The 15,214-nt window shown below is 36.3% G+C and overlaps 1 protein-coding gene across 9 annotated transcripts in view; it reads right to left on the minus strand.

Annotated features, from left to right (window-relative positions):
* ptprfa (protein tyrosine phosphatase receptor type Fa) overlaps window positions 1–15,214 on the minus strand; it is a 397,951-nt gene that overhangs the window by 241,794 nt on the left and 140,943 nt on the right. For all 9 annotated transcript variants that reach the window (XM_082506013.1, XM_082506017.1, XM_082506019.1 and 6 more), the window contains one exon: window positions 14,258–14,403. In XM_082506013.1, coding sequence (XP_082362139.1) covers window positions 14,258–14,403 — 146 coding nt within the window. The remainder of the gene's footprint in view (window positions 1–14,257; window positions 14,404–15,214) is intronic.

The following is a 15,214-nucleotide window of genomic DNA, read 5'->3' on the forward strand; positions in this document are numbered from 1 at the left end:
ATATTTTTAACATTTATATTTTTAATTTTATTCAACTTTATTCAACAAAAATTTATAATGTATTTCAATGGGGAGACCCTTCAAATCCTCATTCAACTTACTCATTTTTAAACTCTTACTACTTCCACATACATTGACATAGAGCCACCATTCAAACTTTAAAACGAAGACAAGACATTCAACTATTCAACTTGTATTTATCTTTTCAATATCTTTTATACTTTTTCTTCAGTTCCAGTTTAAGTTTCATGATGTTTTTTCACCCGTTTCAGAGTTTATAATGGGTGTGTATGGGACGGAATGTTGGGGCTAGAGTGAGGCAGCTCAACTGCTAGAGTGAGAGGAGCAAAAAAATTAATCTTAAAATATTTTTTAAAACTGCTGCTGTGTCCGCAGCGTTTGCTCTACAGGTATGATTTTACCCTCAAAACGTAGCCATGGCTGTCCTCTTTCATCCAATGTGTTTACTATTGTACTAGGTGTTATGGTTCTTTCATAAATGTCACCAATGCACAGCCTCCTCCCTCCAACTCTTCCATAGACTCTAATGTTAAAATGGCTCAGAAGGTTCGTTTGAAAATCAGAAGAGCATGGTGTCTTTACACTGTCACCACGTCCATATAATAAACTCCACAGGCATGAAAACTGAGAATTAGGTAGACTAGACATGGCTGTCGCTCACGGTGAAAGAATTTTGTCAATACGACATGTACTTTTCATTTGGGAAGAATTTGTTTGGGCCTGACTTTTCTGTTCATTTTAAGCAGCAAAAGTGAGGTGCATGTCTGTGTACGTGTGTATGGAGCCATTGGGTGCAGTCACTATAGCAACCAGGCTCACACCTGCCTGCTTAACGAGCTCTGCCTGCCACTGTGCCAAGATTCATCTTAAGCACTTCTCTTTCAACTGCTGCTGTGTCCACAGTGTTACAGCCATCATTTTACCCTCAAATTGTTGCCATTATTGTTCTCTTTCCAACACCGTGTCTTTCAAAGCTCAGGCATTTAAACTTTTTAAACTGTGTGGATCAAAGTGGAGGGATCACATTTGAGTCATTCAGTGATTCAAAGAATATGACCTTTTGATATTCATTCAGATGTTTTCTGACTCTAAATGTTCTTTTCTCATTTCTTAGGGTTTTCTAATTTACATTTAAAACATTTTCAGTTTTTTTCCAACTCCTTCTTCTGTGTAACCTTCAGCTTTTAGCAGTTCAGCACCTTTGTTTTCAGGTTAAATTCGGGTTTTTTTTGTTTTTTTTTAATCTCATTCAATATTTTTAACTCAAAATTCAGCAATTAATTCATTTCAGTGCATACATTCAGATTCAAGCATTCACACTGCAGTTTCTTCAGAAAATGCACTTTCTAGTTATTATTATTAGTGTGAATGCTTGAAAAGCATTCACAGTATTGTTATTCTAATCTTTATTATTATTATTAGTGTGAATGCTTGAAAAGCATTCACAGTATTGTTCTTCTAATCTTTATTATTATTATATTTTATCTATTCCGTACGTTTTTTGTAATCCTACTCCTTCAAAACCGTTCAACTTAGAAAAACCATTCAAACACCGTTAGATTCCTATTCTTTTGGACAACACTGCTTCTATTTTTCTCATTTTTAACATTTATATTTTTAATTTTATTCAACTTTATTCAACAAAAATTTCCCATGTATTTCAATGGGGAGACCCTTCAAATTCTCATTCAATTTACTCATTTTTAAACTCTTACTACTTCCACATACATTGACATAGAGCCACCATTCAAACTTTAAAACGAAGACAAGACATTCAACTATTCAACTTGTATTTATCTTTTCAATATCTATTATACTTTTTCTTCAGTTCCAGTTTAAGTTTCATGATGTTTTTTCACCCGTTTCAGAGTTTATAATGGGTGTGTATGGGACGGAATGTTGGGGCTAGAGTGAGGCAGCTCAACTGCTAGAGTGAGAGGAGCAAAAAAATTAATCTTAAAATCTTTTTTAAAACTGCTGCTGTGTCCGCAGCGTTTGCTCTACAGGTATGATTTTACCCTCAAAACGTAGCCATGGCTGTCCTCTTTCATCCAATGTGTTTACTATTGTCCTAGGTGTTATGGTTCTTTCGTAAATGTCACCAATGCGCAGCCTCCTCCCTCCAACTCTTCCATAGACTCTAATGTTAAAAGGGCTCAGAAGGTTCGTTTGAAAATCAGAAGAGCATGGTGTCTTTCCACTGTCACCACGTCCATATAATAAACTCCACAGACATGAAAACTGAGAATTTGGTAGACTAGACATTGCTGTCGCTCACAGTGAAAGAATTTTGTCAATACGACTTTTACTTTTCATTTGGGAACGATTTGTTTCGGCCTGACTTTTCTGTTCATTTTAAGCAGCAAAAGTGAGGCGCATGTCTGTGTACGTGTGTATGGAGCCATTGGGTGCGGTCACTATAGCAACCAGGCTCACACCTGCCTGCTTAACGAGCTCTGCCTGCCACTGTGCCAAGATTCATATTAAACACTTCTCTTTCAACTGCTGCTGTGTCCACAGTGTTAAAGCCATCATTTTACCCTCAAAACGTCGCCATCGTTGTTCTTTTTCCAACATCTTGTCTTTCAAAGCTCAGAGATGTAAACTTTTTAAACTGTGTGGGTCCAAGTGGAGGGATCACATTTTAGTCATTCAGTGATTCAAAGAATATGACCTTTTAATAGTCTTTCATATGTTTTCTGACTCTAAATGTTCTTTTCTCATTTCTTAGGTTTTTCTAATTTACAATTAAAACATTTTCAGCTTTTTTCCAACTTCTTCTTCTGTGTAACCTTCAGCTTTTAGCAGTTCAGCACTTTTGTTTTCAGGTTAAATTCGGGTTTTTTTTTTTTTATCTCATTCAAGATTTTTAACTTAAATTCAGTAATTAATTCATTTCAGTGCATACATTCAGATTCAAGCATTCACACTGCAGTTTCTTCAGAAAATGCACTTTCTAGTTATTATTATTAGTGTGAATGCTTGAAAAGCATTCACAGTATTGTTCTTCTAATCTTTATTATTATTATTATATTTTATTCTGTATTCCGTACGTTTTTTGTAATCCTACTCCTTCAAAACCGTTCAACTTAGAAAAACCATTCAAACACCGTTAGATTCCTATTCTTTTGGACAACACTGCTTCTATTTTTCATATTTTTAACATTTATATTTTTAATTTTATTCAACTTTATTCAACAAAAATTTATAATGTATTTCAATGGGGAGACCCTTCAAATCCTCATTCAACTTACTCATTTTTAAACTCTTACTACTTCCACATACATTGACATAGAGCCACCATTCAAACTTTAAAACGAAGACAAGACATTCAACTATTCAACTTGTATTTATCTTTTCAATATCTATTATACTTTTTCTTCAGTTCCAGTTTAAGTTTCATGATGTTTTTTCACCCGTTTCAGAGTTTATAATGGGTGTGTATGGGACGGAATGTTGGGGCTAGAGTGAGAGAGCTCAACTGCTAGAGTGAGAGGAGCAAAAAAATTAATCTTAAAATCTTTTTTAAAACTGCTGCTGTGTCCGCAGCGTTTGCTCTACAGGTATGATTTTACCCTCAAAACGTAGCCATGGCTGTCCTCTTTCATCCAATGTGTTTACTATTGTACTAGGTGTTATGGTTCTTTCATAAATGTCACCAATGCACAGCCTCCTCCCTCCAACTCTTCCATAGACTCTAATGTTAAAATGGCTCAGAAGGTTCGTTTGAAAATCAGAAGAGCATGGTGTCTTTACACTGTCACCACGTCCATATAATAAGCTCCACAGGCATGAAAACTGAGAATTTGGTAGACTGGACATTGCTGCCGCTCACGGTGAAAGAATTTTGTCAATACGACCTGTACTTTTCATTTGGGAGCGATTTGTTTAGGGCTGACGTTTCTGTTCATTTTAAGCAGCAAAAGTGAGGTGCATGTCTGTGTACGTGTGTATGGAGCCATTGGGTGCGGTCACTATAGCAACCAGGCTCACACCTGCCTGCTTAACGAGCTCTCTCTCACTCTGCCAAGATTCATCTTAAACACTTCTCTTTCAACTGCTGCTGTGTCCACAGTGTTACAGCCATCATTTTACCCTCAAAATGTCACCATCGTTGTTCTCTTTCCAACATTGTCTTTCAAAGCTCAGACTTTTACATTTTTTAAACTGTGTGGATCAAAGTGGAGGGATCACATTTGAGTCATTCAGTGATTCAAAGAATATGACCTTTTAATATTCTTTCAGATGTTTTCTGACTCTAAATGTTTTTTTCTCATTTCTTAGGGTTTTCTAATTTACATTTAAAACATTTTCAGCTTTTTTCCAACTTCTTCTTCTGTGTAACCTTCAGCTTTTAGCAGTTCAGCACTTTTGTTTTCAGGTTAAATTCGGGTTTTTTTTTTAAATCTCATTCAAAATTTTTAACTTAAATTCAGTAATTATTTCATTTCAATGCATACATTCAGATTCAAGCATTCACACTGCAGTTTCTTCAGAAAATGCACTTTCTAGTTATTATATTTTATTCTGTATTCCGTACGTTTTTTGTAATCCTATAACTTCAAAACCGTTCAACTTAGAAAAACCATTCAAACACCGTTAGATTCCTATTCTTTTGGACAACACTGCTTCTATTTTTCATATTTTTAACATTTATATTTTTAATTTTATTCAACTTTATTCAACAAAAATTTATAATGTATTTCAATGGGGAGACCCTTCAAATCCTCATTCAACTTACTCATTTTTAAACTCTTACTACTTCCACATACATTGACATAGAGCCACCATTCAAACTTTAAAACGAAGACAAGACATTCAACTATTCAACTTGTATTTATCTTTTCAATATCTTTTATACTTTTTCTTCAGTTCCAGTTTAAGTTTCATGATGTTTTTTCACCCGTTTCAGAGTTTATAATGGGTGTGTATGGGACGGAATGTTGGGGCTAGAGTGAGGCAGCTCAACTGCTAGAGTGAGAGGAGCAAAAAAATTAATCTTAAAATATTTTTTAAAACTGCTGCTGTGTCCGCAGCGTTTGCTCTACAGGTATGATTTTACCCTCAAAACGTAGCCATGGCTGTCCTCTTTCATCCAATGTGTTTACTATTGTACTAGGTGTTATGGTTCTTTCATAAATGTCACCAATGCACAGCCTCCTCCCTCCAACTCTTCCATAGACTCTAATGTTAAAATGGCTCAGAAGGTTCGTTTGAAAATCAGAAGAGCATGGTGTCTTTACACTGTCACCACGTCCATATAATAAACTCCACAGGCATGAAAACTGAGAATTAGGTAGACTAGACATGGCTGTCGCTCACGGTGAAAGAATTTTGTCAATACGACATGTACTTTTCATTTGGGAAGAATTTGTTTGGGCCTGACTTTTCTGTTCATTTTAAGCAGCAAAAGTGAGGTGCATGTCTGTGTACGTGTGTATGGAGCCATTGGGTGCAGTCACTATAGCAACCAGGCTCACACCTGCCTGCTTAACGAGCTCTGCCTGCCACTGTGCCAAGATTCATCTTAAGCACTTCTCTTTCAACTGCTGCTGTGTCCACAGTGTTACAGCCATCATTTTACCCTCAAATTGTTGCCATTATTGTTCTCTTTCCAACACCGTGTCTTTCAAAGCTCAGGCATTTAAACTTTTTAAACTGTGTGGATCAAAGTGGAGGGATCACATTTGAGTCATTCAGTGATTCAAAGAATATGACCTTTTGATATTCATTCAGATGTTTTCTGACTCTAAATGTTCTTTTCTCATTTCTTAGGGTTTTCTAATTTACATTTAAAACATTTTCAGTTTTTTTCCAACTCCTTCTTCTGTGTAACCTTCAGCTTTTAGCAGTTCAGCACCTTTGTTTTCAGGTTAAATTCGGGTTTTTTTTGTTTTTTTTTAATCTCATTCAATATTTTTAACTCAAAATTCAGCAATTAATTCATTTCAGTGCATACATTCAGATTCAAGCATTCACACTGCAGTTTCTTCAGAAAATGCACTTTCTAGTTAGTGTGAATGCTTGAAAAGCATTCACAGTATTGTTCTTCTAATCTTTATTATTATTATTATATTTTATTCTGTATTCCGTACGTTTTTTGTAATCCTACTCCTTCAAAACCGTTCAACTTAGAAAAACCATTCAAACACCGTTAGATTCCTATTCTTTTGGACAACACTGCTTCTATTTTTCATATTTTTAACATTTATATTTTTAATTTTATTCAACTTTATTCAACAAAAATTTATAATGTATTTCAATGGGGAGACCCTTCAAATCCTCATTCAACTTACTCATTTTTAAACTCTTACTACTTCCACATACATTGACATAGAGCCACCATTCAAACTTTAAAACGAAGACAAGACATTCAACTATTCAACTTGTATTTATCTTTTCAATATCTATTATACTTTTTCTTCAGTTCCAGTTTAAGTTTCATGATGTTTTTTCACCCGTTTCAGAGTTTATAATGGGTGTGTATGGGACGGAATGTTGGGGCTAGAGTGAGACAGCTCAACTGCTAGAGTGAGAGGAGCAAAAAAATTAATCTTAAAATCTTTTTTAAAACTGCTGCTGTGTCCGCAGCGTTTGCTCTACAGCCACCATTTTACCCTCAAAACGTAGCCATCGCTGTCCTCTTTCATCCAATGTGTTTACTATTGTCCTAGGTGTTATGGTTCTTTCATAAATGTCACCAATGCACAGCCTCCTCCCTCCAACTCTTCCATAGACTCTAATGTTAAAATGGCTCAGAAGGTTCGTTTGAAAATCAGAAGAGCATGGTGTCTTTCCACTGTCACCACGTCCATATAATAAACTCCACAGGCATGAAAACTGAGAATTCAGTAGACTAGACATTGCTGTCGCTCACGGTGAAAGAATTTCGTCAATACGACTTGTACTTTTCATATGGGAACGATTTGTTTCGGCCTGACTTTTCTGTTCATTTTAAGCAGCAAAAGTGAGGTGCATGTCTGTGTCCGTGTGTATGGAGCCATTGGGTGCGGTCACTATAGCAACCAGGCTCACACCTGCCTGCTTAACGAGCTCTCTCTCTCACTCTGCCAAGATTCATCTGAAACACTTCTCTTTCAACTGCTGCTGTCTCCACAGTGTTACAGCCATCATTTTACCCTCAAAACGTCACCATCGTTGTTCTCTTTCCAACATCTTGTCTTTCAAAGCTCAGAGATGTAAACTTTTTAAACTGTGTGGATCCAAGTGGAGGGATCACATTTTAGTCATTCAGTGATTCAAAGAATATGACCTTTTAATATTCTTTCAGATGTTTTCTGACTCTAAATGTTCTTTTCTCATTTCTTAGGTTTTTCTAATTTACAATTCAAACATTTTCAGCTTTTTTCCAACTTCTTCTTCTGTGTAACCTTCAGCTTTTAGCAGTTCAGCACTTTTGTTTTCAGGTTAAATTCGGGTTTTTTTTTTTTATCTCATTCAAAATTTTTAACTTAAATTCAGTAATTATTTCATTTCAATGCATACATTCAGATTCAAGCATTCACACTGCAGTTTCTTCAGAAAATGCACTTTCTAGTTATTATATTTTATTCTGTATTCCGTACGTTTTTTGTAATCCTATAACTTCAAAACCGTTCAACTTAGAAAAACCATTCAAACACCGTTAGATTCCTATTCTTTTGGACAACACTGCTTCTATTTTTCATATTTTTAACATTTATATTTTTAATTTTATTCAACTTTATTCAACAAAAATTTATAATGTATTTCAATGGGGAGACCCTTCAAATCCTCATTCAACTTACTCATTTTTAAACTCTTACTACTTCAACATACGTTGACATAGAGCCACCATTCAAACTTTAAAACGAAGACAAGACATTCAACTATTCAACTTGTATTTATCTTTTCAATATCTATTATACTTTTTCTTCAGTTCCAGTTTAAGTTTCATGATGTTTTTTCACCCGTTTCAGAGTTTATAATGGGTGTGTATGGGACGGAATGTTGGGGCTAGAGTGAGGCAGCTCAACTGCTAGAGTGAGAGGAGCAAAAAAATTAATCTTAAAATATTTTTTAAAACTGCTGCTGTGTCCACAGCGTTTGCTCTACAGGTATGATTTTACCCTCAAAACGTAGCCATGGCTGTCCTCTTTCATCCAATGTGTTTACTATTGTCCTAGGTGTTACGGTTCTTTCATAAATGTCACCAATGCACAGCCTCCTCCCTCCAACTCTTCCATAGACTCTAATGTTAAAATGGCTCAGAAGGTTCGTTTGAAAATCAGAAGAGCATGGTGTCTTTACACTGTCACCACGTCCATATAATAAACTCCACAGGCATGAAAACTGAGAATTAGGTAGACTAGACATTGCTGTCGCTCACAGTGAAAGAATTTTGTCAATACGACTTTTACTTTTCATTTGGGAACGATTTGTTTCGGCCTGACTTTTCTGTTCATTTTAAGCAGCAAAAGTGAGGCGCATGTCTGTGTCCGTGTGTATGGAGCCATTGGGTGCGGTCACTATAGCAACCAGGCTCACACCTGCCTGCTTAACGAGCTCTCTCTGCCACTCTGCCAAAATTAATCTTAAACACTTCTCTTTCAACTGCTGCTGTGTCCACAGTGTTAAAGCCATCATTTTACCCTCAAAACGTCGCCATCGTTGTTCTTTTTCCAACATCTTGTCTTTCAAAGCTCAGAGATGTAAACTTTTTAAACTGTGTGGGTCCAAGTGGAGGGATCACATTTTAGTCATTCAGTGATTCAAAGAATATGACCTTTTAATATTCTTTCAGATGTTTTCTGACTCTAAATGTTCTTTTCTCATTTCTTAGGGTTTTCTAATTTACATTTAAAACATTTTCAGTTTTTTTCCAACTCCTTCTTCTGTGTAACCTTCAGCTTTTAGCAGTTCAGCACCTTTGTTTTCAGGTTAAATTCGTTTTTTGTTTTTTTTGTTTTTTAATCTCATTCAATATTTTTAACTCAAAATTCAGCAATTAATTCATTTCAGTGCATACATTCAGATTCAAGCATTCACACTGCAGTTTCTTGAGAAAATGCACTTTCTAGTTATTATTAGTGTGAATGCTTGAAAAGCATTCACAGTATTGTTCTTCTAATCTTTATTATTATTAGTGTGAATGCTTGAAAAGCATTCACAGTATTGTTCTTCTAATCTTTATTCTATTTTTTTATTTATTATTATTCTGTATTCCGTACGTTTTTTGTAATCTATCTCCTTCAAAACCGTTCAACTTAGAAAAACCATTCAAACACCGTTAGATTCCTATTCTTTTGGACAACACTGCTTCTATTTTTCTCATTTTTAACATTTATATTTTTAATTTTATTCAACTTTTTTCAACAAAAATTTATAATGTATTTCAATGGGGAGACCCTTCAAATCCTCATTCAACTTCCTCCTCTTTAAAGTGTATCTACTTCCACATACATTGACATAGAGCCACCATTCAAACTTTAAAACGAAGACAAGACATTCAACTATTCAACTTGTATTTATCTTTTCAATATCTATTATACTTTTTCTTCAGTTCCAGTTTAAGTTTCATGATGTTTTTTCACCCGTTTCAAAATTTATAATGGGTGTGTATGGGACGGAATGTTGGGGCTAGAGTGAGACAGCTCAACTGCTAGAGTGAGAGGAGCAAAAAAATTAATCTTAAAATCTTTTTTAAAACTGCAGCTGTGTCCACAGCGTTTGCTCTACAGGTATGATTTTACCCTCAAAACGTAGCCATGGCTGTCCTCTTTCATCCAATGTTTTTACTATTGTACTAGGTGTTATGGTTCTTTCATAAATGTCGCCAATGCACAGCCTCCTCCCTCCAACTCTTCCATAGACTCCAATGTTAAAATGGCTCAGAAGGTTCGTTTGAAAATCAGAAGAGCATGGTGTCTTTCCACTGTCACCACGTCCATATAATAAACTCCACAGACATGAAAACTGAGAATTTGGTAGACTAGAAGCTGCTGTCGCTCACGGTGAAAGAATTTTGTCAATACGACTTTTACTTTTCATTTGGGAACGATTTGTTTCGGCCTGACTTTTCTGTTCATTTTAAGGAGCAAAAGTGAGGTGCATGTCTGTGTCGTGTGTATGGAGCCATTGGGTGCAGTCACTATAGCAACCAGGCTCACACCTGCCTGCTTAACGAGCTCTCTCTCTCTCTCTCTCTCTCTCTCTCTCTCTGCCAAGATTTATCTTAAACACTTCTCTTTCAACTGCTGCTGTGTCCACAGTGTCACAGCCATCATTTTACCCTCAAAACGTCGCCATCGTTGTTCTTTTTCCAACATCTTGTCTTTCAAAGCTCAGAGATGTAAACTTTTTAAACTGTGTGGGTCCAAGTGGAGGGATCACATTTTAGTCATTCAGTGATTCAAAGAATATGACCTTTTAATATTCTTTCAGATGTTTTCTGACTCTAAATGTTCTTTTCTCATTTCTTAGGTTTTTCTAATTTACAATTAAAACATTTTCAGCTTTTTTCCAACTTCTTCTTCTGTGTAACCTTCAGCTTTTAGCAGTTCAGCACTTTTGTTTTCAGGTTAAATTCAGGTTGTTTTTTTGTTTTTTTATCTCATTCAATATTTTTAACTCAAAATTCAGCAATTAATTCATTTCAGTCCATACATTCAGATTCAAGCATTCACACTGCAGTTTCTTCAGAAAATGCACTTTCTAGTTATATTTTATTATTTTTCCGTACGTTTTTTGAAAGCCTACTCCTTCAAAACCGTTCAACTTAGAAAAACCATTCAAACATCGTTAGATTCCTATTCTTTTGGACAACATTGCTTCTATTTTTCTCATTTTTAACATTTATATTTTTAATTTTATTCAACTTTATTCAACAAAAATTTATAATGTATTTCAATGGGGAGACCCTTCAAATTCTCATTCAACTTACTCATTTTTAAACTCTTACTACTTCCACATACATTGACATAGAGCCACCATTCAAACTTTAAAACGAAGACAAGACATTCAACTATTCAACTTGTATTTATCTTTTCAATATCTATTATACTTTTTCTTCAGTTCCAGTTTAAGTTTCATGATGTTTTTTCACCCGTTTCAGAGTTTATAATGGGTGTGTATGGGACGGAATGTTGGGGCTAGAGTGAGGCAGCTCAACTGCTAGAGTGAGAGGAGCAAAAAAAATAATCTTAAAATCTTTTTTTAAAACTGCTGCTGTGTCCGCAGCGTTTGCTCTACAGGTATGATTTTACCCTCAAAACGTAGCCATGGCTGTCCTCTTTCATCCAATGTGTTTACTATTGTCCTAGGTGTTATGGTTCTTTCATAAATGTCACCAATGCACAGCCTCCTCCCTCCAACTCTTCCATAGACTCTAATGTTAAAATGGCTCAGAAGGTTCGTTTGAAAATCAGAAGAGCATGATGTCTTTCCACTGTCACCACGTCCATATAATAAGCTCCACAGGCATGAAAACTGAGAATTAGGTAGACTAGACATTGCTGTCGCTCACGGTGAAAGAATTTTGTCAATACGACTTTTACTTTTCATTTGGGAGCGATTTGTTTCGGCCTGACTTTTCTGTTCATTTTAAGCAGCAAAAGTGAGGCGCATGTCTGTGTACGTGTGTATGGAGCCCTTGGGTGCAGTCACTATAGCAACCAGGCTCACACCTGCCTGCTTAACGAGCTCTCTCTCTCACTCTGCCAAGATTCATCTTAAACACTTCTCTTTCAACTGCTGCTGTGTCCACAGTGTTAAAGCCATCATTTTACCCTCAAAACGTCGCCATCGTTGTTCTTTTTCCAACATCTTGTCTTTCAAAGCTCAGAGATGTAAACTTTTTAAACTGTGTGGGTCCAAGTGGAGGGATCACATTTTAGTCATTCAGTGATTCAAAGAATATGACCTTTTAATATTCTTTCAGATGTTTTCTGACTCTAAATGTTCTTTTCTCATTTCTTAGGTTTTTCTAATTTACAATTAAAACATTTTCAGCTTTTTTCCAACTTCTTCTTCTGTGTAACCTTCAGCTTTTAGCAGTTCAGCACTTTTGTTTTCAGGTTAAATTCGGGGTTTTTTTTTTTATCTCATTCAAAATTTTTAACTTAAATTCAGTAATTATTTCATTTCAATGCATACATTCAGATTCAAGCATTCACACTGCAGTTTCTTCAGAAAATGCACTTTCTAGTTATTATTATATTTTATTTTTCCGTACGTTTTTTCAAAGCCTACTCCTTCAAAACCGTTCAACTTAGAAAAACCATTCAAACATCGTTAGATTCCTATTATTTTGGACATGACTGCTTCTAATTTTCTCATTTTTAACATTTATATTTTTAATTTTATTCAACTTTATTCAACAAAAATTTCCCATGTATTTCAATGGGGAGACCCTTCAAATTCTCATTCAACTTACTCATTTTTAAACTCTTACTACTTCCACATACATTGACATAGAGCCACCATTCAAACTTTAAAACGAAGACAAGACATTCAACTATTCAACTTGTATTTATCTTTTCAATATCTATTATACTTTTTCTTCAGTTCCAGTTTAAGTTTCATGATGTTTTTTCACCCGTTTCAGAGTTTATAATGGGTGTGTATGGGACGGAATGTTGGGGCTAGAGTGAGGCAGCTCAACTGCTAGAGTGAGAGGAGCAAAAAAATTAATCTTAAAATCTTTTTTAAAACTGCTGCTGTGTCCACAGCGTTTGCTCTACAGGTATGATTTTACCCTCAAAACGTAGCCATGGCTGTCCTCTTTCATCCAATGTGTTTACTATTGTACTAGGTGTTACGGTTCTTTCATAAATGTCACCAATGCACAGCCTCCTCCTTCCAACTCTTCCATAGACTCTAATGTTAAAATGGCTCAGAAGGTTCGTTTGAAAATCAGAAGAGCATGGTGTCTTTCCACTGTCACCACGTCCATATAATAAACTCCACAGGCATGAAAACTGAGAATTAGGTAGACTAGAAGCTGCTGTCGCTCACGGTGAAAGAATTTTGTCAATACGACTTGTACTTTTAATTTGGGAACGATTTGTTTCGGCCTGACTTTTCTGTTCATTTTAAGCAGCAAAAGTGAGGTGCATGTCTGTGTCGTGTGTATGGAGCCATTGGGTGCAGTCACTATAGCAACCAGGCTCACACCTGCCTGCTTAACGAGCTCTGCCTGCCACTGTGCCAAGATTCATATTAAACACTTCTCTTTCAACTGCTGCTGTGTCCACAGTGTCACAGCCATCATTTTACCCTCAAAACGTCGCCATCGTTGTTCTTTTTCCAACATCTTGTCTTTCAAAGCTCAGAGATGTAAACTTTTTAAACTGTGTGGGTCCAAGTGGAGGGATCACATTTGAGTCATTCAGTGATTCAAAGAATATGACCTTTTAATATTCTTTCACATGTTTTCTGACTCTAAATGTTCTTTTCTCATTTCTTAGGTTTTTCTAATTTAAAATTAAAACATTTTCAGCTTTTTTCCAACTTCTTCTTCTGTGTAACCTTCAGCTTTTAGCAGTTCAGCACTTTTGTTTTCAGGTTAAATTCGGGGTTTTTTTTTTTATCTCATTCAAGATTTTTAACTTAAATTCAGTAATTAATTCATTTCAGTGCATACATTCAGATTCAAGCATTCACACTGCAGTTTCTTCAGAAAATGCACTTTCTAGTTGTTTGCTGTTCTGCTGAACAAAATGAAATGCACTCAATTCAAATTTAATTTCACGATGTCAAATTTTAAAAGCTTCACTCATAACATAGACATGTGAGACATGTGAGAGATGCTTTTGAGCGAAATCACACACACTAAATAAACCTGATGTGCTGGCCATAGCAGGTTATTAGAGTTCTGCTCCACCATTGAAGCCACAGACATCAAAATCTGCACCTCCTCCTCTAATTCTGAGCCTCAAGTGTTTTCATTAGAATAACACAACTAACATAATTTGCATTAAGTGGTTTTCAAGCAGGCACTAAATGGAGAAAGCTGCTGTGTCTGATTTTTTGTGCATGGTAGTAATGAATAAATACACCACCAGTCTGCAGTTTGGCCTCTCCTGCTAAATGCACACACATCTTCTTGAGCGGCATGTTGCATATGTTCTATAAAATGACAGCGTGTGACCTGCTGCTCTGTATCACACAAATGCAGACAGGTAATGAGCAGTGAAGGTGTGAGACAAGGAGGTGTTGCACATTCAAACACTTCAGACAGGGAGCTCACGCGTCGTACCTCAAAGCGCTGGGAGCTGACTTTCTTTCCCTTTTTCATCCAGGTAATGCGAGGCTTGGGCTCACCGACCGCCTGGCATACGAACGACGCCACTCCTCCCGAAATCCCCGTTTGATCCTCGGGGGACTTGATGAAGCTGGGCGTGCCTAAGGGAAAGAAACGGAGATGAGGGCAGGAAGAGAGCAAAACCAGAGTCAGATGAAGAGCCCTGACAGAGAAACATCTCTGTACTTGCTTTAAGTCCTGCAATAACAACATGCTCTTTCAAAAGCTGTTTCATGCCTGTAGCCACACCCAGCCGTAAAAACAGCCCAGCACCATCCTTTCCCTGAAAATATGCAACATCCGTCAGTCTTATTAGTAGTGGCAGAGCGCAGGCAGATGTGAACGGACAGATGGAAACCTTGAAAAATCTGCTTTGAATGCATGAATAAACATGAATCATAAACCAGCCCTGTGACCATAATACTGTACATCACCAACATGAAAGGCTGAAACAAGTGTTGTGCATGGATAATAGTGCAGCTCAGAAGATCATTTTTAAAATTCATGTCATGGTCTCACATGTTAACCATACACCGTGGTGGTTTGGACCACTAGTGGAGTTATGATGCAATGTTTAAATGAGCACTGGACCTGGTTCTCGACTAGCAACTTCATAAAAATACAATGAGAAATGTAGCAATATATGTATATATGTATAAAACCTGGAGAAGAAGGCTTACCAATGTAAGCAAAGCAAGACAATTCTACATGGTGCTGTCCATGAACCACAGAGTGAATATAGATACAGAAATTCAAAGGATATTAGAGGGTAAAACTGCACACTTTCTATCGCATCTGTTAACACGTTGCTGCAAATCGATTCAGAGCATTTAACAGAGCACTTCAGAGGGTCATTAATATGGACAAAAAAAAAATCCCAGGACACCGGGGTTTAAGCTGCTGCCGTCTGGC

The sequence above is a fragment of the Aulonocara stuartgranti genome (assembly GCF_965226115.1).
Source record: "Aulonocara stuartgranti genome assembly, chromosome: 15".
NCBI classification, from domain to species: Eukaryota; Metazoa; Chordata; class Actinopteri; order Cichliformes; family Cichlidae; genus Aulonocara; species Aulonocara stuartgranti.